Source organism: Pelobates fuscus, chromosome 5, assembly GCF_036172605.1.
Source record: "Pelobates fuscus isolate aPelFus1 chromosome 5, aPelFus1.pri, whole genome shotgun sequence".
In the NCBI taxonomy this organism is placed as follows: Eukaryota; Metazoa; Chordata; class Amphibia; order Anura; family Pelobatidae; genus Pelobates; species Pelobates fuscus.
The window spans coordinates 146,231,326-146,255,359 of record NC_086321.1 but is presented as its reverse complement, the minus strand read 5'-3'; the positions used below and the strand labels follow the sequence as shown (position 1 = coordinate 146,255,359).

The following is a 24,034-nucleotide window of genomic DNA, read 5'->3' as shown; positions in this document are numbered from 1 at the left end:
ACCCTGTTTCCGCGTCCATCCAGAAGATTCTATGCTTCCGTCAGATGGGATTTGCAAAGGTCTTAAACCTGCTTCATTTAGATTACATGTTTCTGCTATCAGTTTCTTCTCCCTCAGATGTTTCACCTCGAATTTTCTGATTTCAAGGTTCTTCAGAGCTCTGACACGTTTGGTGCCCTTTGTTAGGGAAGCCTGTCCTCCCTGGGATCTGAATTTGGTCCTTTCCGCGCTTTGAGTACCGCCTGTTGAACCATTGGAAGAAGTTTCCCTGAAGATGTTTTCGTTGGATACCGTTTTTTTTTTGGTGGCTATTCGTCAGCTAAAAGAGTATGTGAGATCCGAGCGCTTCGGGAGTATTTTCCCTTTTTGATTTTCATCAGGACAAGGAGGTTCTGAAGCTCGATCCTTCAGGTATCACTAAAGTTTTTTCTGTTGCCAATGTCAACCGAGAAGTGGTTTTGCCGACCGTTTGTCGGAATCCGTCTAATGCCTTGGTAAGTAATTTTCACTGCTTAGACGTAAAGATATGTCTTTGGCAATATCTAAAAGCTACGGAATCCTTCCGGTAGGATATCAGTATGTTTGTCTTGTTCATAGGCACAAAGAAAAGGTATGTTGGTTTCGAAGAGTTCTCTGGCTAGATGGCTGAAGGATTGTATTCTGTTATCTTATTCTAAGAGTAGCACGGAATTTGCAGGCCCTATAAAGGCACATTCTACTAGAGCTGTTTCGCCGTCAGGGGCTCTGCGTGCAGCTGCTTCTCCGTCTCGAATTTGTTCAGCTGCTATTCGGTCCTCTCTCCATTCGTTCTCAAGACACTACAAGTGGGACATACTGGCCTCGGAGTATGCAGCTTTTGGGCGCAGGGTGCTTCAAGCAGTAGTGAACTGAAACCCGCCCTCAGGATCTGCTTTATTATATCCCTATGGTGTAAGCACTGCCTCTAATCTGATAGGAAAAACATAAATTTTACTTACCGAAAATTTCTTTTTCCTGAAGATTAGAGGCAGTGCTACAATTCCCGCCCCTTTTTCTAATAAACTCAGTAATTTTGCAGCTATTTGGCTTATGTATTGTCTGGGGATGATCAGGAGGAGCTGCTACTTATTGGAAAGGAGGTAATTAGGGGAGGGGTTAAAATGTTTGGAGATTTGCCTGCCTGTTTTTTCCCTCCAGATTGGATATCCCCTATGGTGTAAGCACTGCCTCTAATCTTCAGGAAAAAGAAATTTTCGGTAAGTAAAATTTATGTTTTTTCAGTCTGTAGTCACTAGGGTTGTCTGTTTGACAGCTACTTTTTTTGTGGAAATTGAAATTGTAAACCATGCTGTCTCTGGCACTGTTTCCATTTGCAACGCTGCAGGGGCAGCATCTATACCTCAAAATCACTAATTTAAAGGGGCATTAAGGTGTCAGGAACACAAACGTGTATTCCTGACACTATAGTTCTAAAACCACTCTTTAAGTGGTTGCCCTCCTTACCTCTTGTTAGGTGATTTACACTGTGCAGCACTGACCAAGGAAGCACCCCTAGTGGTCACTAGAGGTATTTCTAGGCTGTAATGTAAACACTACCTTTTCTCTGGAAAGGTAGTGTTTACATTTAAAAGTCTGCAGAGACTGATTATACTCACCAGAACAATAAATTGTAGTTGTTTTAGTGACTCTAGTGTCCCTTTAAGATGATGCGATTTTGGTTCTTGGGCTTTTCCTTTCAAGCAGATGTACTTTGCCAAAATACAGAAGCACCATTCTATGGATTTTTGTAATAGTTAAAAAATTTTTTGCCAATTTTAAATAAGAACAGTAATAGAACTTTACCTTGACCTTAACTTACCTTATCTTTTCCTTATCTAATTGTGTCTTCTTTATTCAAGGACAGGTTACAATATTTTGAAATTATATTTTGTGCATGAGCAGAATGTAATCTGCAGACTTTAATTAGTTTATATAATGTAATTCACATTTACAGATGAACATGAATAAAATCCTATAAAGGTCTTCTAACCAAGATAATGGCAGTGATGTTTTCACATCAGGTCTGGCTACTAATGAAAGCCTCATCTGTGAAGAATGGAAGAGAACAATATCAGAAGAGTAATTTAATGAATTACAGCCTGTATTTTACAAATTTAAGTACAATTAGCCTTTTGCAATGCTTCAGGCACCTCCCTGCCACTCAGACGGTTAATATATTACATTATTGTGTCGCTTGGTAGGGACCAACTTTTGTTGGAGCTACAGTACATGAGTTTAACAATAGTTTGCTTTATTAATTTTTTTGCTTTTTTTTTTATTTATTTTTTTATTTTTGTAGTGCATATGAGGGTAACATACAGGCACATGGTACCCTAAAGGCAATCCACATGCATATTGCAAAACAAAGAGTACATAGCATAGAGCGCATTAGGGTATGGTAGTACGGTGCACTATTTTTATATATATATGATCACGCTTAAATCACGCTGTTTAGGTATTCAGAAACAAAGCAAGATATACCTATACCTAAAATATACAAAAGAAAATACGCTCATAGGGGATTAACGTTGATATAATAAGATGCCCCTTATTTATATATCACACTCACAAGATTGAGGTTGTTTTCAAGCCCATCAAAATTATGTGGATTCTCTTGGATCCCTCGTTGTTAAAGGAATGGATATTACATGCAAGAGATGAAAGATGACATAGTGTAACACTGTTTTGAAAAAGTATAAATTGGCTTTAATGGTTGCACTTACAGCATAAAAGGTGTAAAAAGGCCCATCAATACAAATCTGTCGTCCAGACAATGCAGGGAACGAAATCCTTGTAGAGATCTCAGCCAGATAGACAAATATAAAATCAAATAAAATTAAATAAAAGTTCAAATAACTCTACGCGTTTCGTCTGTCTTAGCAGACTTCCTCAGGAGTGATGAAGTGCTTCAAATCTTCTGGGTACTTTGTCCTCCATTTATAGGTCCTCCCGCCGTTTTTTCGGATCAGAATCAGCTGTAACTCATCTGTTATATTTCGGTCCGTAATGGTTTCCCATATATGGAGTTCCGGAGCGTCTCTGTGGAACGCACGTGCGTTCCACCAACCCGGAAACGTCCACCTTCATGTCAGCTGGGCGGAAGTCATCGGCTATAGGACGCAATGCGTCTCACTGGAACGCACGTGCGTTCCATCTCGCCCCCACGAAGCAGTCATCATGAAATAAAATTAAACAAATACATGGTATTAAAAATTTGTTCAAATCATTGTCATTATTAGCCAATATAAAGGTATGTACTAAAACTACAGTTATACTCTAAAATATATTCTGAAGGAGTAAGGCACTCATAGCGTTTCGTGGTCTTAAAGTGGTATCAGTATTTATCACACATAGTGGTATCAATATTTATCACATATAATGATTCTGTACTCATTCTTCACATTCCTTGTTCACAATCTATTTGTGGGGAGTATCTTTTAGATGTAAAAAGATATCCAAGATTAAATCAAGTAGAACATCACAATACAGGAATTAGATACAAAAAAAAAAAAAAATAAAGGTAGTAATAAAGTAGAAAAAATAGGATACAACAGCTGGAATAAGTGCACGGTGGAGAAACAGAGAGAGGGATTCTGGACTACAAAATAAGCCTAATGGAAGTGAAAATCCCCACATTTTACTTTCTCCCGAAAGTACATAAGTCCAAAACAAATCCACCAGGAAGACCCATAATCAGTGGAATCGATTCTCTCACATCCAAGTTATCTCAATTTATAGATCACTCACTACAAAAATATGCGCAAGCTGCCAAATCTTACCTAAAAGATACTAAACATCTTTTACAAGAACTGGAATCCATCGAATGGCAGAAGGACTACATCTGGATTACTCTAGATGTGAGTTCCCTATATTCAGTGATAGATCACAAACAAGGATTAGAAGCAGTGAGAGAGAACTTAGAGGGGGACGACACGGTGGATTCTGACTTTAGGTCATTCTTACTTGAGGCCATTGGGTTTATTCTAACACATAATTTTTTTATGTTCAATGACGAATTTTTTCTACAGATCAAGGGTACGGCCATGGGCACCAGGTTCGCCCCTAGTTACGCTAACATATTTATGGACTATTGGGAGAGAGCCTTCATTTGGGCCGATAGTCCATTTGGGGCGAACCTGGTGCTCTGGCGTCGGTACATCGATGACATCCTTGTAATCTGGAAAGGATCTGATGAACAATTGATAAATTTCTTTTCTTATCTAAATGATAACACATTCTCATTGGTATTCACACCCATCTTTAACCATACTACTATAGACTTCCTGGACTTGACGATCTTTATCGAAGACCTGGAGATTAGAACTAAAACATACTTCAAGCCTACGGATATGAACAGTTTCATCCAATCGGATAGTGGACATCATCCCAAGTGGCTTGCAGGTGTTCCGAAGAGCCAGTACACCAGATTGAGACGAAACTGTTCAGACGTAAAACTATATACAGAGCAGGCAGAGTTCCTCACTAGAAAATTCGTAGAAAAGGGTTATAAGAAAGACCAATTACAAACCGAGGTGCAAAAGATTAAAAATGTCAACAGGGGAGATCTCCTGGTGGATAGGAATAAAAAATTACCGAATAAAAAGAATCCCTTTGAGTTCTCGTTTAATACACAGTATAACTCGAAAGCATTCCACATCAATAAGATCTTTAAAAAACATTGGTCCATCTTACAACAGGACGAATTTCTGAGATGTCAACTACCAGACATCCCTAAAGTTATTTATAGAAAAGGGAGAAATTTTTCAACCCACTTGACACCTAGTCTATTTAAACCTTCTAACAAAACTAAGGAGGAAAAGAACAGTAGAAAGGGTTTTTATACATGCGGAAAATGTAAGGCTTGTAGATTCATGCCAAGTCATATCTCAGGCTTTAAAAGTACAACAACGGGAGAGGAATTCAAAATTAAGGGTCATACCACATGCTTATCCACCAACGTAGTATATCTACTTAGCTGTGGCTGTGGAGCGCAATATGTGGGGAGAACAGGACGCAAGGCTAAAATACGTTTTCTAGAACATCTAAACAACATAAAGAAGGGGGTTAGGAACCACTCAGTCCCCACACATTGCAATGTATGCCCAGCATTTAAGACCCATAATTTATCCTGGGTTGTTATCGAACGGGTGAATTTGGACATAAGAGGAGGGGATATTATGATGAAACTCAGACAGAGGGAGGGATTCTGGATTCATAAGCTGCAAACACTTCAGCCCCTAGGGCTGAATGTGGATTTTGATTTAGTTTGTTTTTTATAATAGTATAATGTTTTTTACGGGTATTTGATTTTAATTTTATTTTTATTTTTATTTTTATATGTATTCTTATTTTTATTCGTATTTGCATCTTCACTTTTATTTTCACTTCCATTAGGCTTATTTTGTAGTCCAGAATCCCTCTCTCTGTTTCTCCACCGTGCACTTATTCCAGCTGTTGTATCCTATTTTTTCTACTTTATTACTACCTTTATTTATTTTTATTTTTTTTTTTTTGTATCTAATTCCTGTATTGTGATGTTCTACTTGATTTAATCTTGGATATCTTTTTACATCTAAAAGATACTCCCCACAAATAGATTGTGAACAAGGAATGTGAAGAATGAGTACAGAATCATTATATGTGATAAATATTGATACCACTATGTGTGCTAAATACTGATACCACTTTAAGACCACGAAACGCTATGAGTGCCTTACTCCTTCAGAATATATTTTAGAGTATAACTGTAGTTTTAGTACATACCTTTATATTGGCTAATAATGACAATGATTTGAACAAATTTTTAATACCATGTATTTGTTTAATTTTATTTCATGATGACTGCTTCGTGGGGGCGAGATGGAACGCACGTGCGTTCCAGTGAGACGCATTGCGTCCTATAGCCGATGACTTCCGCCCAGCTGACATGAAGGTGGACGTTTCCGGGTTGGTGGAACGCACGTGCGTTCCACAGAGACGCTCCGGAACTCCATATATGGGAAACCATTACGGACCGAAATATAACAGATGAGTTACAGCTGATTCTGATCCGAAAAAACGGCGGGAGGACCTATAAATGGAGGACAAAGTACCCAGAAGATTTGAAGCACTTCATCACTCCTGAGGAAGTCTGCTAAGACAGACGAAACGCGTAGAGTTATTTGAACTTTTATTTAATTTTATTTGATTTTATATTTGTCTATCTGGCTGAGATCTCTACAAGGATTTCGTTCCCTGCATTGTCTGGACGACAGATTTGTATTGATGGGCCTTTTTACACCTTTTATGCTGTAAGTGCAACCATTAAAGCCAATTTATACTTTTTCAAAACAGTGTTACACTATGTCATCTTTCATCTCTTGCATGTAATATCCATTCCTTTAACAACGAGGGATCCAAGAGAATCCACATAATTTTGATGGGCTTGAAAACAACCTCAATCTTGTGAGTGTGATATATAAATAAGGGGCATCTTATTATATCAACGTTAATCCCCTATGAGCGTATTTTCTTTTGTATTTTTTAGGTATAGGTATATCTTGCTTTGTTTCTGTGTATTTTGAGGATTAAGAGGAATCCTTTTGCTATACCTTACCATACGAAGGGAAGTAATTATCCTTTTGCATATTTTTCACATACTGCACTTGGGTGGTCTAAAACTTGCTGTTTAGGTATTGTATAGATTGAGATTCTATTAACATCAAGATAATATACAGGAAGATAGCTTTGCAATAGAAGTATACGGTTACATGCAGGTAATTTGTTTAGTTTAGTTAAGTACATGCTTAGGTATGAACAATATAATATCACCCCTTACGCCCCTTAGCTACACATGGATGCAGTAGGTAAGGCCTGAGAGATACACTGTCAACCCCTAGCCGCTTATAGCTATACATGAATGCATTTAGCACAGTAAGGCAGGTAGCATTTCGGTATATTTACACTGGGGAGAGTAAGGACTATTTAGGTCATGCTTAGAAGGTCCCTTTGTGTCTGGAAAGTCCTGCCTCCCGTGGAGTCAGCTTGTTCCCACTGTTGTCTGGTGGTCTGCTCGTGTTGCGGCTGCTGTGGGCTGGCTAGCCGGTGCTGCATGGGATGCTGTGCGACATCCGATTCTCTGGACTTGGACCCCGGAGTTTTCAAAGGGTGATGTGGTGCAGAGTGAGGGCTGATGTGCTCTGCCGGTCTGGTAGTTGCAGGCTTGGTGCGTTGTGCCCTTTTTCCCGCCGCTGGTTGCTGATCCCTCTCCTTATCGGAGCTGAAAGCTTAAAGAGAATTCCACAAGGTAAGTGTCCCAGTAGGGCGCCATAGTGCGAGTACATGGCTGGAGCTTATGGGTGGCTGATCCTGCAGAGCTGTTGAGCCACGTTGGATGCGGCGTTTGTGGGGTAGGCATCTCCCGCTGAGATCTTGAAGTTAGGTGCGTGTTCTCCGCCATTTTAAATTCTGCCTCTGGCAGTACTGTGAGGCCTCAGTCCCAATCGTGACGGTCAGGGTTTCAGGGTGAGGACCGGGATCACCCCCACGGTCCGGGGGGGAGAGGGGAACGGAGCCGGTTCCTCGAGGGCCTAAGCCCCAGGCTGGGTACTGTTCGGCGGGATAGCGGGGCGGCGGCCGTCCGCTCCACTCACCGCCGGAGTAGGCCTCAATTTCAGCATCGAAGATTTCCCTCCCAGGGGACTAAAACTCAGCGAGCTAGCCTCTCCCCTGGGTCCAGTGCACTATGCCCGTCGAGGGCCGCCGTTGCTGGCCTGAATATTTGGCAAAAGCTGCAGTTTAATTGCTGAAAGGCTCAAGTTTTGCTGGAGCTGGTCTGTCTTGCGACCGTCCAGCTCGGCGGTCCGGCCCCGCCCCCCATTTTTTTTGCTTTTTTGTGTGTTCAAGTATGCCATGTTATAGAAAAGGTTGGTTAATATAGTGAATAAAATACCACACCCACTCCTATAGTGCTCTTTGAACTATTATGATTGGAAAATCATTTGTTTTAGGAACTAAACAACCTGGACAAAATTGGCGTAACACTTATTAGTGTTTATTAAAGTTTTAATACTTACATAATCTAATAACTGTTGGCAAAAAAATATATACCATTGTATCATTCCACTAATTTGGAGGTAGAGAATGTTTTAAAACCAGACCAATAGTTATATATTTAAACATTGTGATCTTAATGATGTGTACCGTTTGTGTTGGTAGATATAAGTTAGTGGCTGCTGGCTTCCTAGAACATCACATACATTGTTAATTTTGAATCACAATTTGTTCTAATGTTTTCACACATAATTGTATTCAAATAGCTATAACAAGCTGGGTAAATATGGTAATGTAGGAAACATGTATATTTTCAGGAACTAAATAGTCTGGGCATAGGTTGACTGGGCACTTACATTTATTGCCACAAGCTTTACAGTACTTGCATATGTCCAAATATGGCACCACAGGGAAAAAATACTGGGGTTCATTTAATAAAAAAAGTTTTGTAATGAAGACATGGTAGCTCTAATATGAAAGATGGTAAAACCTTTTTGTTTTGTTTTTTAATTAAGGTACTTTTGAGGGTACTGCAGTCAGGTGATAACCATATAAATGCTGATCACCTAACGCTAAATCAACTTTTAATGTACTTTAAAAAAAAAAAAAAAAAAAATGTTTTAATTCTTTATTTTTGTTGTGCTTGGTGGTGACAAAGGTAAGACAGTATACATGAGAAAAGTTGCGATCTAGCAGACAAATCAGAGCAGAATAAATGTATACAGTTTTCAGCACTTTTTAAAAATTTTTTTATTTAAACACAATGTTATACTACGGTTGTAGCCCATGTTGAGTGTAAACAGGCTGCGTGCCTAAAGTAATGAATTGAAGAACATGTTTCAGTAAACAAGCTAGGTAGCTTACTGAACTGAGTACTATTAAGTGTTAACTATAAACAAGGCAAGTCAGGCATGGCTAGCTATTAGCGAGTATTTTTTTTTTTTTTATTCTTTATTTTAGTAGTGCAGATAGTCACAATATTTCGACAAGCGCCACAACAGCATATTTCAAGTGTTTTACATGGTATACAGTGGCATGAAGAATTTGCACAATTTTTTTTATATATAACAGCTTAATAAACAGGCTTATGATGGATCTAGTTACGGCAAAATTATGTAGAGTATAAGGTATTACACGCCTGAGAGGAACTAACAGTCGTACATATGCCAGGATTATATTTGTTGAGATTCTTGCTTTAGAGCAAAAACGATTAAGGTAAAAGGCAACGTTTAAATAGGCAGTAACTGCAAATATTGTTAAGGTGAGTGTTGAGGTAGCCTATGTGCACTTGTTAGGATAAAGTATGCAGAGACGTGACTGAGGGTACAGACAAGACACCTGCAATCTTGTTTTTTGCAAAGCCATGCAATTAGGTTCATGCTGAGAGGAAACAGGCCTATTGAAACAGGCGTCCAAAACAGGTTTCTAAAACAGGCTTATATAAAGAAATTTCTAATAAAAGAAAGCAAAATATATGAAATGCTATGTTTGACATCGGTGCCTTATTATAAAACATGCTAGGCTATAAAGGTATAAAACATTGCTTTGTGGAGAAGGAGGTCGTTCACTTTAGCCCGGGCCGGCTGACAAATTATACTATGTAAGTAAGCGTAGATCAGGCAACAACATTATGGTGGTATAGGCAGTATGAAATTTAAAGAAAAAACATAAAGAAAAAAGGCAGTCATATGGGAAAAATATAAGAAAGTACCACTGGCGGTAAGGAACTGGAGAGCGTATATGGCTCTAGTCCGTGTGGCTGACCGGTTGCAGAGACAGTTCAGCCTATGCCTGACGTGTAATTTCCCGATAGCCAGGGAGAGCGATTTCTGCTTTCAGGCTGCGGAGTGGGTTGCAAAGTAAGTCCATTCCCCGGGGTCGACAGTTCCCTGTGTGTTGTATGATGCTTTATGTGCCACCATGTCGGGGCCGTCTTCGTTGCCGTTGTCTGCCTCCTTATCAGGTGGTTCCGACCACTTGTGGGTGAGTTCTCGTTGTTATGTTGGTGGGAGGTTGGTCTGATGTGCGTCCGCCTGTGTGCTTGCCGGTTCCCTTGTGCCTTTGGCGTGGTCCTGTAGTCATGTTCTGGTAGCGTGCTGGGCCTTAGGGTCCGTTCGGTGGTGTTACTATTCTGTGAGAGGGGGCTGGTGCGTGCGCCCGGTTCGTGATCCCGCCATGCCGGCCTTTGGCTTTTGCGCGACCTGGTGGCTGCCTGGAAGGCCAGAGCTGGGTGTTCGTAGTGTCGTCTGCGGGTGGTTGGTCTTAGCCACGAGGCCACTAATTGTGCAGCCCGTTGGTAGGTCACCCCCCTGTCCACCAATGTTATGCAGAACTTCAGGCACAGCTGGTCTAGGGCCATCAGAGGGTGGAGTGTGGCATGGCTGACCGCTGGCTTTTTTCTGTGTCTTAGCTGGGCGGCCATTTTGGCTGGGCCTCAGGTGCCTCGTGCGTTTGCAAGTTATGTGGTCTGGGTATCTCGCTCACCGCTTAGGTATGCTTGGGTCGCATGTGCTGTGTCCGTCGCTTGGTGGTACCGGGATATCTCTCACCGGCCAGGGGGGGTGAACGGGGTCTGGAGGGTTGCAGCGTTTTCCCGCTGAGCCGTTGGCGCGGAGGTCGGCCGCCACTCCCGCGCCTGCATAGGTTGGTAGGCCGCAATCCTGTATCTGCCCCAGGTCGCTTCTCCGAGCTCAGCAATCCGGCAAATTGAGTCTCGGGGGCACCCCACTACTCTGCTGCTTCGTCGTGGAAGGTTTGGTGTGGTAGTTTTGGGGAAAAAAGTCGCTTATTAGCCGGTTTTCGCACGGAGCTCTGGTTGAGTGCGACCAGTCTGCTCGGCAGTCAGGCCCCGCCCCCGCTATTAGCGAGTATAAGCAGAATAGAGACTGGCTGAGAATTGCTTTGTGTGTGTAAAGAGTGCTTGGTTAACTAGAGCATGAACCAGTCAAATTTACATTTAATTTGATGGTGATATAATAGTGTAGTCACAGGTAGCTAGAGATATTGCAAAAGCTATTGTCTTTTTGTGTGCCTCAATATGTAAAATGTTTCTTTAACCTCATAAGGATGGCGGTAATTGTGCATGTTTTGAACCAAAGAAATACCTCGAATTTGAGAAAAAAAGTTTGTTCCACCGGAACTAAAGTGTTTCAGTTTTGGCAATAATAATGTGTGTATAATGAGTGCAGCTTATAAAAATTAATTGAAAAATAATTTATTTGTCTTGATTTACAGAATACATAAAAAGTCTAGCATTTAATTTTATTTTTAGTAGTTACAGGTCACAAAATACAATTAAGTTAAATAAAATTTCAATGTGGAGCTAATTTTTGAATTTGGTATATTTGTTGTATTGATAGTGTTCACAGAAAACACATTTGCCACACAAAAGTGTGTGTGTGTGTGTGTGTGTATGTGTATAAATATAAATTAGACATCACAGGCTATTTACCTTAGAGTATTTTGACACTTTTTATGTAGCCATTTGACTACCAATCTCTGCTAAATATTGTAGAAAAACATCATTTTTTTTTTTTAAATCATGCACACATATATATAACCAGTGGTGTATTTTGGATTTGTGCTGCCCTAGGCATGACTAAATTTGGGCACCCCCCAATTCGTGTCAAGGACATTTTTTTACTGACAGATACATGCTCTCATTGATACATGCACTGATATACATTCACTGACAGATACAGTCATTGGCACACACTGTTTAACCAACACACACTGTCACTGACAGACACACACTGACACACCCACTCACTGACAGGCACACACTCTCAGAAACACATAAAATGATAAACACACACTGACGCACACTCACAGGCACACCCATTCTCACTCACAGACACACACTGACAGCTACACTCACTCACAGTAAGGTGGACAGCTCCAGAACACGAGGCAAACAAGGCATTTGTCTGGGAGCTTGGGGTGGCATTTTTTGGCGCCCCACCTGAAAGTCGCCCAAGGCAAATACCTTGTTTGCCTTGTGGTAAATACATCCCTGCATATAACAAGGTATTTTCTGAAAATGTTTGTGTATTTTCATAACCCTGATGTGTGCTACTACTGTACATATTCCCATAATGTGTTCAGCTACATCTTCTGAGTACAACAATGTCCCAAGTGTATGCCTTTGTCATTATCCTGTGAAGCTACCATATCATATAAAAGACCTGACTATTTCAGTTTTTACAATTAAAATTTAAGAGACAGATTTGATAGGTTTATGGCTCATTTTGGGGCATTACAGCAGTTTAATTTTTCTAATTACCCCACAAAGGCCTGCCATTTCTAAAAGTAGACACTCAGGAAAGATATCCCATGTGGTGTATGGTGTGGCCATTTTTTTCATCAGTTTATATCCAAGTTTGTGTTACACATTACACTTTAATTGGGCATTTTCAGTTAAAATTCCCCAACAAATGCATACTATTTGTGAAAGTAGACATCACTGGGTATGTCATGTGGTGAATGTTTGAGTCTTATTGAACAGCTATATTAACAAATTTCATTTAAATTATTTTCACATTCATTCACATGCAAATACCAATTTAGCAGCAGTATATTTTATAAACTTAATATGTGCTACTGTTATATAAATAACTAATTTGTGCTCCGCTATATCTCCCGAGTACAGAGTACAATGCCATACATTGAGACCGTATCAACGGCATCATGAGCAAAGGCCTCCAGTTCAGTAATATTCTTGGGTTTGCGTTATTCAACCGCCTTGTGGTTCAAGTCAAGTGATTGTGATGGCCACTGTAGAATTTTCCAGGACTATTTCTGCAACAAAGCCTTAGGGGAACTTGAGGTATGCTTGGGATCATTGTTTTGTTGGAAGGTCCAATGACACCCTAGATTCAACTTCCTCACAGATGACATGACGTTTATTCGGTTTTCTTGGTCGTTCAATGAATACACCTTGCCTTCCATATGCTGCAGTTTTCCAGTCCCAGAGGATGCTAAGCAGACCCCGAGCATCACTGAGCCACCACCATGCTTGGCTGTAGGCAGAGTGTTCTTTTCAGCATATGGTTCATTCTTCTTCCTCCAGACATACTGCTGGTCCATTGGGCCAAAAATTCAATTTTTGTTTTATCACTCCACAGAACGGAACTATATATATATGATTTTGAGCATATTGAAGCCAACCTTTTTGGTCAATAGTGGTGTATGTATTTGATTTCTGGCATTGACAACTTCTGCATTTATGACGTGCCTTACTGTGCTTACTGAAACCTCAGTGTCTGTTGCCACCAAATCTTGCTGCTGGTCTTTTGCAGTCACTTGAGGGTGTTTCAGAATCTGCCTTCTCAGAAATCTGGTTTCAGCCATTGAGAGCCTCCTTTTTCTCACCCGTTCATGTAGTGTAACCACTGTTCCTTCAACTTTGAACTTCGGAACTACGCTTCCAATAGTGTCTGTAGGAACATTCAGCTCCTTGAAGGGGCCTTGGTGCAGTGTCCCGTCACCCTTAACCCTGAGCATGTAATTATTGCAGTTTTTAATAAACTGTAACAATTACCTGCTAAAGTTAACTCCTTCTTTAGTGGCTGTCCACCTTTTGGTCGCCTGAATGACACTGGACGTCCTCACGCTATGCATGAAGACTTCCAGCGTCACCGGAATCCCTGTAGGAAAGCATTAAATAATGGTTTCCTATGGGGAAATTCTAATGCGAGCATGGCCATTGATGTCAGCTGGCAGGGAAGGAGTAAAGGCGGACATGAGCCTGCACAGAGGGACATCGGCAGTTTGTTTTCCTGGCACTATAGCTTCCCTTTAACTTTAGTGGACCATTATTTTGACTTTTGTTTGATTTATTTATTGCAAACAGCTAAAAGTCTATAAATTTTGAACATAACCCTGATTTTCAATGGGGGTTGAATAATTTAAGTTTATCTTGTACAAATTGCAAGTGTTTATGACTGGTATAGTGAAATGCTAGACTAAAGCGTGACTGGTGCAACTGCAGTTGTTGGTAATAGGCAGAGTATGAGCTGCGTATTTTATTTTTATATAATAATATTTAATATAATAGACAGTATGAGCTGCGTATTTTATTTTTATATAATAGAGTATGAGCTGCATATTTTATTTTTAGATAACATATATAATATTTTATAAATGCTGTATTATGTCAATCCAGTTCTTGGCAGAGTCACATCAATTAGATCAGTCATCCTCTTCTAAGGCCCTTTGAACATCCTTTTATCTCTGCTCATTGTTGGCACCCAGCTCCTGCCTAACAGGAGGTCATCCTTGTGATGGTGTTCAAACAAAATGCTAGTACTGAGTCCTTTATCAATTCGCCAGGAGACAGATAAAGTACATTCCATGTAATTCTGGCAATCTAAAGGGTTCACAGTTTGTAGCTTCAAAAGCTGAAAATTAGCAGATTATATCACGGATCAAAATATTACTGCTTTCAACCGAATGCAGTGTTGGAATGTATGTATCCATTTTGTAGAATAACTGACTTCTTTGTAGGTACTGATACCTTGTAATCCTCTCTCGTGTCCAGAACCCCTATAAATACATAGCAGCCAAAACATTAATCTGTCAGTTTCCCTATTTGTCATTTTGACTCTACATATGTCATATCTGACAAGGATTTTAAACTCTAGCTGTGTAACATACTGATGCGAGAAAATTACATTATATTCTTAGTGATTAAATAAAAAAAGGTAAATACATTGGTCTTTGCATTTCTTTATTTTTGGCTGATGGGAGAGAAATCATATAAACAGATTTGTGTTTAGTTAGCTATGCAGTGATGCGTTAAAAAGGATTCTGTCTCCCAGCTTTTTTTTGCCTATGAAGTACTTCATATTTACACCCATGTATAATGATGATAAAATGTGGAATACAGAACCAATGTATAAATGGTAATGATGTATCTTTTCTGAGACCTCAGAATTGTTGGTGAGTAGAAGTGCAACTAGTGTTTCAGAGGAGTAAAATTGCACTGTTCAAACTGTAACAACATTTTTAAAAATATAGTCTATAAGTAAGATACATTAATTTTATTCTGTTTTATATTTGCAGTTTAATAAATGTTTATTAGTATGTAATAAAGTCAATTAAAATGTTCCAGAAAAACCCTGCCCGCTGTCAACATCAGCAACTTCCCTAAAATGAAAGTGTCTCTCTTTGGCCAATTGAGCTGTTCGGGGTATGATCTAATATATTACTTCATAATGCACGTCAGGGCACACCCGTGGTTTCCTCATAAGGCAGTCCTTATTGAATGAGCACAGAAAACAATGTTTTGGCACTCGTATGTGCCCTTGTCAAGACTTGACTAATATTAGTCCTCCCACTAAAAGATGCTCAGAAACATTTCAAATAAATCTTTACTTACTTTAATCCAGTGCTGGGAAAAGCTACCAGCACTGCTCAGCACAACCCCTTGTGACGTAATGGTAGCTGCGCAAAGGTCCAATCAAAGACTTCTCATAGGGAAGCCTTTGATTGGACCATTTAACTGGATCAGAGCATATGCGGGTACTCTGAGCCGGCAACCAGGCAAGTTAAGTGTGGAGCGAGAGAGGGCTGAAGAAAAATAAATTATGGAGGCAGAGAGGGCTGTAAACAAGGAGGGAGGCAGGAACGACAAAAGCATTGGAGACTCCGCTTGCAAGGGTAAAGCAATGATCATCTGTCACCAGCGCGCAGTGCACTTGACTACAGATCTAAACTGTGCTCAGGATTGACGTGGCGGCCTAAGCCATGTGTGCCGAGTGTATAACTAGCCCCTGGCACACAGGTGCAAATAATTCTGGATGTGCAGTCTTTCAAGGTGAAACACTGAACATCCAGACTACGTCCACCATGACCACTTCAAAAATAAAAGTGGTCATGGTGGTTTGAGTAACCCTTTGAAAAGCACATTTAAAGGACTTGTTGTGTAAGACGTTCAGCTGCACATCCAGAGGGGCCTTGCTATGGCACTGAGACGAATTAAGGGATTCATTGTGAATGTAAAAATATTCACCCACAATCTTTGCTCCACTTTATTCTAAAATAATATAGGACCACTGTTCTTGCCAATTGTTTATCGATATAGAATAAGTTATTTTTCCTCTTTATTTGGCAGAAATAAACATTTATGTTAGTGAAGAACTAGAAATAATGCTGTATTCTTCAACATTTTTGTTTATTAAATTGTCACTATTCTAACACGAAAGAAAATGCTCCCAAAATAACACATTAATGAGCGTGCTATCCTGGCCTAATGCATCAGCATTATTGTATCTCCTGCTGTTGTTAAATGTCTTATGCCATTATGTGCTAAACAACTTTTTATTTATTACTTGATTTGTGTTTTGACGGTTTGTTTTTTTCCATGATTTTCAGACTCATCCTAGCAGCAAATCGGGATGAATTCTATCACCGACCTGCAAAGCCAGCTGATTTCTGGGGAGGCAATAATGAGATCCTTAGTGGTTTGTATCTTCTTACTGCTGACTGATACATTTGTTAAATAAATGTGTTAATACTGTTAAATATTCTAATACATTTGTAACAGCCACCCTTTTTAGTCTGTTGTTCAAATGTTACATAGTCACTAGTGCTACCTACCCACTGAGTGTGTTCTTGTTGTAATTTGTTCTTTCACAATATAAAGCAGATTGTGATGTGCAACTTGAAACCTATTTAAAGCATATTTTAGATGAGCCAGTACACATGATCAGCAGACAGAATTGCTCAAAACGCAGTAAATCACTTTTAATTAGAGTGAAGACAAGTTCTGAGGCACCTAAGATGTATCCTGGCTTGACCAGAGCTTTAATGCTCCTCAGTTTAAGAAAATGTGATTTCGATCTTTGTTATTGGAGTGCTTTTGCAGAATAAACAGAGCTGTAAAAGAAAACCGAAGACTAAATTGTTGCTTGCTTATTAAATATACAGTACAGCTAACATGGCAAAATAAAAGTAATGTAAACAGATCTTTTTTTTTCTAACTATGATTCTTTTATTTAAATGTACTCTTTCTTTACTTCACAGTGATGTCTAATAAAGCATCTGATGTCTTCTCTGCCTTTTGTACTCCTTACTCAGTAGACATAAGTTAATGTCTCCTGCTTTTGTGTGTTTTTGGTTATAATAATAATAATAATGACCTTAGGTGCCTCCCTCCCCTTGTGTGATGTTAAAAATAAAAAGTAGCAGACATCAATATTGCCACATAGAACAAGCACATATTATTGAAAGGAGTTAGTTCAAGGATCTGCTGATGTCTCCATGGAGGGGAGAAAAAGTAAGATTATAAAACTGTAGGCAGCCTTTTAATGTGACCTCTTACATGACTACTGTTTTGTGATGTAAGCTTTCTCCTCGGTGTGTTACCTACATTCTCAGCTAACCTACTCTTAGAAGATGCTAAACAGGTCCACACAGGTTTCTAACCATTGAATACTGTGTGTTTTTTGTTTCAGGTTTGGATATGGAGACAGGAAAAGAAGGAGGGACATGGCTGGGCATCAGTAAAAGAGGAAAATTGGCAGCGCTAACAAACTACTTACAGACAAAAATAGATATCCATGCCAAGGGTAGAGGTAAGGAGCATTGACTTACTGTTTCTCAATCAACAGGGGCTGTCCAAATCATTAAGTCTGGTGCTGTTTTGTCTACACATTACTTGTATATCTTTCAAGCTGTCAAGATTAATTGTTTGGTAAATATTTATTTATTTTAAAATCTATATTTTTCCAATATTGTATTTATTAAACAATGGTTTAAAATAGAAAAAATATATATAAAAATATGTAAACACTGCATAAAAGGGTAAAGACAATATAAAACGAAATACTACAGAGTTTTAAAACAACATGGCACTTTATGATAACTAAGAATGGTTGGTTGCATATTACACGATATCCATGATCCATGATATGCAAAGAGTAACAAATTGAAGGAAGGGGGTGGTAGCTCTTCAATTATGTGAGATCAGTATGGTTCACAGCCTGGATTTCATTCCTGGATTTCATTCCTGGGTTGGTGCCTCTGATGTGAGTTTAACCCTGTCAATCAGACTACATGACTTAATTGTGTCACCAAGTCTAATGGTAATTCATTCCTATGTTTATCTTCAAAGAAGAAATTGCTCTACAAATGACTGTCGAGCAGGGGTGCTCAAAAGGTAGATCCCAAGATATTGTAGAACTACAACTCCCATGACAACACATCATGAAAGCTGTCGTTTTAAAACATCTGGCAATCTACCTATTGGGTACACCTGCTGTAGGGTTTTAACCTCTGGGTATGTCCACTGTCTAGAAAAGTCATTTTTGCAGCTAAGGGTGAAAGGTTCTACTACTGTTTAATGTCCAGTTATAAATGAAGGATATTAACATGAATGATATGACGCAACATTCTAAAACGTCACTACACCCAGGAGTTGGGTATATAGTCATTGAGGTAGCTGATATCAAAGTGTCAGCCTGTTTGACTAACTTGATTCAGAGATTGGAAAAACTAGAACGCAAACTGCAAATCACAGAAAAAGTCAAGTCTATGTTTTAAAATATTTTAGGGACACTATAGTCACCAGAACCACTACCGCTTTATGTACTGGTTCTTGTGTATTTAGCCGGTGCCTGCAGGCTTTTCAATGTAAACACTGCATTTTCAGAGAAAAGGCAGTTTTTAAATTGGTGCCATAGAAAACCTATTTAGGCAGTCACTCAGACGGCCTCTATAAGTGCCTCTTAGTCCAGTTCTGCACAGTGCAGAATGGAGACGCTGAACATTTCCCTATAGGAATGTATTGATTTTAGGCCTGTCTATGAGAGATGCTGATTGGTGCAGTGTTTTGCAGCGCGTGCACAATAGCTTTCCTGTGGAAAAGAATTGAATTGGCTGAGATCATCAAGGTTGATGATTTCAGCCATGGAAGCAGGGCTAGCCGATGCAAGACCAGCACGGTGTGGTAGAACAGGTAAGCTTAAAACCTTTTTTAGAGAGAACTTAGGTGGGGTGGGAACCTAAATCGTTAACGGTTTAACACTAGTTATTAGTATTAAGAGAGAATGGTATATGTATATAATTTTCAATATTAACAGGTTGCTTTAATGTATTGAATAGGATTTATTTTGTGGTGACAGATCAACTTTCTATAATACCCTCCTCTTGAGCAGTTCAGCAGGTTCCCTTTGAAAAACTTATTTCACATCTCCCAAACTTCTCCCAGTACGAGACGGCGCGACACAGCTGAGTGCCTGTAGCAGCATCTCACAGCTTTCATAATGCTCTTCAATAGGATCAAATGGCAGATGGTCCTGGTTCTCACTGCGTGTTCCACTATAAAAAGAAAATTAACATATTTTAGTGATGATTTCCCCGTATGAGTTTTTATTTCATCCTTCTATCTGCATGCATTTGATTACACGCTAATCTGTTTGTTTTGCTCTCTAGGTACTCTGGTGTCCAGTTTCTTGACATCAGACCTGGATAGCTTTTCGTACCTGAAGAAGATATCTGCAGAAGGACACCTCTACAATCCATTCAACCTGGTTGCAGCAGATTTTAAGTAAGTTCAAACTAATTAAAACGTAAAGAAAATCTCAAGTCTGTGACATATGGTAAATGCTTTGCTAATCTCCATTTTAACTCTATAACCCCCAAAAGGCTAATACAATTGTGTGATTCTTGATTAGCAGCATAGCAACAAATAGTCAGAAATAATCACCGAATTCTTTTCAGCAAGGCAATAAAAAGCAAACACAACCCTGAATAAAAACCTCATTGTGGTTTGTGCAACACATTGAGGTTGTCGAAAATATGTATTTTTTTTTTTTTATGGTGAATGAATGAAAATGAACTGAAACACCTCCAAGTGAATTAATGCTGGTGAGACCATTTGCTATATTACAAAAAACTTGTGTGGGTTTTGCATCTTAATGAGCTGAGCAGATTGTTATAGGTAGCTTTAAGAATTAATGATTTAGACTGATAAGAGAGATGCACTGAGCAGTGTATGTTTGTGGCCCTACCTCATTACACTGTTTTCTAAACAGCTGGAGATGCAGCGGGTATGGAAGGATTTATGGTGGATTGTTGATATTGGTGAGGCACGCAGCTGGGGTCTAAGCTCTAGTAAACATTTACTGTTTAAATATCCCACCAGGCTTTTGTGTTTGCATCTTGCAGATGGGGGCCACTGGTTTATTTTTTGTGGACTGAAAATCTTGTAATGCAATTACTTTATCAAATTATATTTGACTCTGTTTCTTTGATGTTTATATTGCTCCAACACAGTAAGTGCTGCAGTGTTTCTCTTCAGAAATTTGAAGCACCGGAGTATTGCGTTCTACCAAACTCTACCAAATCATATGCATAGTTTCGATCACCTATATTCAGTGAAACAGTCAAATAGCAGTTGCTCAGAGTTGACAGCATCACGCTGCTAGAGACCTGTGTATAAATCTAAGCAATCTTGATTTTGTGATTTTTATTAAAGTAGCACACATTGTTTACAAAAAAAAAAACATGCAGAAAAAATATCATAGGACTCATTCCCTTGGTGTCTACTTTTATACATAGTATGTATCATTTTAGTAATTGCTGCAATGCCCCAAAAAATCCATGTATCAAAAATCTTACTGTAAAAACTGAAGTAGTCAGTTCTCATATATTGCACTGTAATTTCACAAGGTAGCGGCAAAGACATAGATTGGGGATATTGCTTTACTCAAAAGAGTTAGCGTAGCATAAATTAGGAGTCTAATTTTAGCAGCACATATCAGTTTTCCAAATGCCTAGCAAGATTGCAATGTGCATGTAAAATGCAATCCCCCTCCCCAAAGAAAAATATAACCACAATAGTGCCGATTTTAAAAGAAATTTACACTTTTATAAATGATGCTTGTTACACCTCCATGGCTTTTCAAAGCAAAAAGTGCAGATTTCAACAGAAATTAAACGTGTTCTATCCCCTGGTCCTGTTACTTCCTGGGTCCTTTAGTCTCAAGAGGCAGCAACTACCCAGAGCACCTGACTTACGAAGACTTCTCATTGAGCTGCATTGGAATTCTGTGATTGGATAGCCACATAAGGTCTGGGCGGGGTTACCAGAGGAAGGCTTGCAAAGGCAGCAGACAAGAGATCTGCAGTTTTTGCAAACTGTTTTTAGATATAACTCAGATGAAAAAATGTATACTTAGCTTATATACTCGTGTATAGGTCGAGTGCAATTTTTTTTTACCAACAATTGTGAAATATGCTATCACTCATGGATAAGTCAAGGGTAAAACTTTGGGCTCTGAAATTCTGTGATTTTTATAATTTTGTCAGATTATACCTAGGTAAAGATCCTGGAACAATCAAACAGGTCAGCTAAAAACTGGATTAAAAAATGAGCAATCATGGGGGGCGGGGCCTGACAGCCAAGATGGCTGGATGCATGATCTAATAGCTCCAGCAATATTGGGCACAAACGAGCGACCACCGACCGGACCGTTAACGCTGGCGGCACAAGGTGACCAGAACCCGTCTCACGAACGCAGGTGGAACAGAATGATACCAGTCCGGCACCAAAGCGAGAAGGAATGGCCCGGGCAGACCATGCGGCCGACCATGCGGCCTGTAGTGGAACAGAACCCACGGCCCGAGGGAGGCGGCCGATCCCTCGGCAGGGGACCGACACAGCAGCCCAGATGCAGCATAACCCCGCTGCCCCCCCCTCTGGACCGGCGGGGGATATCCCGGTCCTCGATGGGGGTGAACACCCCTGCAACCAAGCGTGACCATGCTAGGGCACCCAAAGCAAGAAGGGCCAGCCTGGGCCCAAACAAGATGGCGGCTCACTCACAGCCAACCTTAACACGCGTGCGGATCAAGCCCCCTGAACACACATGGACGTTCCATGATCAAGTGCGCGCCGGCCTCTGGGCCAAGCACCATACCGAGGTACGGACATTCAGGAGGGCGATGAGGAAGGTGGAAGCGTGGATCCGCCCAGCAACCCGGCGACTCCTAAGCGGGAATGCCCCTCGCACCTCCAGGATGGCTCTCGGAGGAAGACGATGCAGGGGAACAACAGCGCCAGGTACTCGGGGCCCCAACGGGCGCGTCCCCACGCCTCAGGGGGAAACACGCCAACTCACCTGCATCTCAGCGGCCCTAACGACCCTCACCCAGCAAGGCGCAACAAAGCACCTGCAAACTTACGGTGTCGGCCGTAACGATGACCAGGGGGCAGCGAGACTTGATACCGGCGGGAGGCACAAGCGGAGAACCCCCCCGCGGCACGAGAGCGGGAGAACGCTGGCCCAGGAGGCTCACACAAAGCCCAGCAGAAAAGGCGTTGGCTGACAGCAGTAGACGTTGCAGACAGAGACCAAGACACCTCCACCAGACACTGTAAGGCTCTCTCCTACGAACATGGATTATCAGCACACCGTACATCTATACCTTACTGACCCTTTTTCACTGGACATTCATGGGTACTCTGGACTGGCTACTTGAAGGGGGTGAGGATTTACTTAGACTATCTCTCCACAATCAACCTCTTAGCAACGCATACCCCTTACTACTTATACCATGTTTTGTTATGTTTTGTTTACTCATTAACTTATGCTTTATGAGCAAGTTAGACCTATACTTTAATACACTAGTTTGACATACATCGCACAAAGCTACCCATACTAGCCTATCAACTGATTACTCTCACCGCTATGCCCTAGAGGCGAATATGGCACATTAAGCGCAAAATACATAAGTAAAACCATGAGCACCACTTATACACTAAGCGACCCTATTCTTAAGCGCAACCAGCATTGTTCTATGCATTACTAGCTTAGCCTGTTATAACATGTAAACGAGATTCAATAGAATGACACTCTTATTATTCACAGTCGTAAATATGGCATAAACGTGAACGTCTGACCTCCTCAGAAACGCAATACCATAGATACGACATAACATTTAACATAAGCTTAACCGAGCCTACTCCATTCATAAGCTTGTCTGGCCTAGCGTTTTCATTCTACCTACTATTGTTAAAAAAGCCAGTTGTTCTTATGTCACAAAAAAAAAAATGTGCACACCTCTCATGCCACTGTAACTCCTTTGTTTAACAACTCAAGCACGCTGTTGTGGCGTATGTTTATGCTTGTAATCACCTGCACGATTAAAATAAAGAATTAAAAAAAAAAAAAAAAAAAAAAGAGCAATCATGAACTGGAACATTTCATTTATTAACTGCAACGATTCCCTTAAATTTATTACAGGGAATTCCTCTTCATGTCCTCCAAAATAGCACAAACATTGTTCGGCCTATACAAATACATCAAACTCTTGTCATCGTCAGAATGTCCGAATAAATCATGAAACTGTTCTTCGGTGGTGCCATCAGCGTAAGTGTCGTCTTCGCTGTCGCCATCTGTTGAATCGGTATGTGAAGCTGATTCGTCTTTCTCTTCATAGATGGTGTCGTCCTATGATCCATCCATAGCATTACTAATTCCGCATTTCAGGAACGACTTATTGATCATTTCTAGTGATACTGAATCCCAAGCATCCTTTACCCATTTCTTTATCAAATCAATGTCTGGTTTCATCAAGTTCCCTCCTTTCGTTAACTTTGCTTGACCAGAACACATCCATTATTGCCACATATTGCGCAATCGGTCCTTGAAAGACTTGTTAAGACAGACATCCAATGGCTGGAGCATTGATGTTAGGCCACCTGGAATCACCAGTAACGAGGTCGCCATTTTCTTTGCTTCGTCCTTCACATCCTCGGTTAAATGCTCGCGGAACATATCCCACACTAGTAATGATAGACATTTTCTTTTTCCCACACATTGCGCAGCCACAACTTCGTACCCTCCTCATCCATCCAGCCTTTAGGGTGAACACGAACAGTTACTGCCAGAATTTTTAGGTTCTTTGGCATTGTGTTCCTCTTGAATATTATCAATGGGCGCAGTTTAGTGCCATCTGCCAGGCAAGACAGGACGAAAGT

At 40.3% G+C, this 24,034-nt stretch overlaps 1 protein-coding gene across 4 annotated transcripts in view; it reads left to right on the top strand.

Annotated features, from left to right (window-relative positions):
- Positions 1 to 24,034, top strand: part of TANGO2 (transport and golgi organization 2 homolog) — a 235,388-nt gene that overhangs the window by 89,648 nt on the left and 121,706 nt on the right. For all 4 annotated transcript variants that reach the window (XM_063454422.1, XM_063454424.1, XM_063454421.1 and 1 more), the window contains exons 3-5: positions 16,423 to 16,511; positions 17,505 to 17,624; positions 19,483 to 19,597. In XM_063454422.1, the coding sequence (XP_063310492.1) occupies positions 16,423 to 16,511; positions 17,505 to 17,624; positions 19,483 to 19,597 (324 nt within the window). The remainder of the gene's footprint in view (positions 1 to 16,422; positions 16,512 to 17,504; positions 17,625 to 19,482; positions 19,598 to 24,034) is intronic.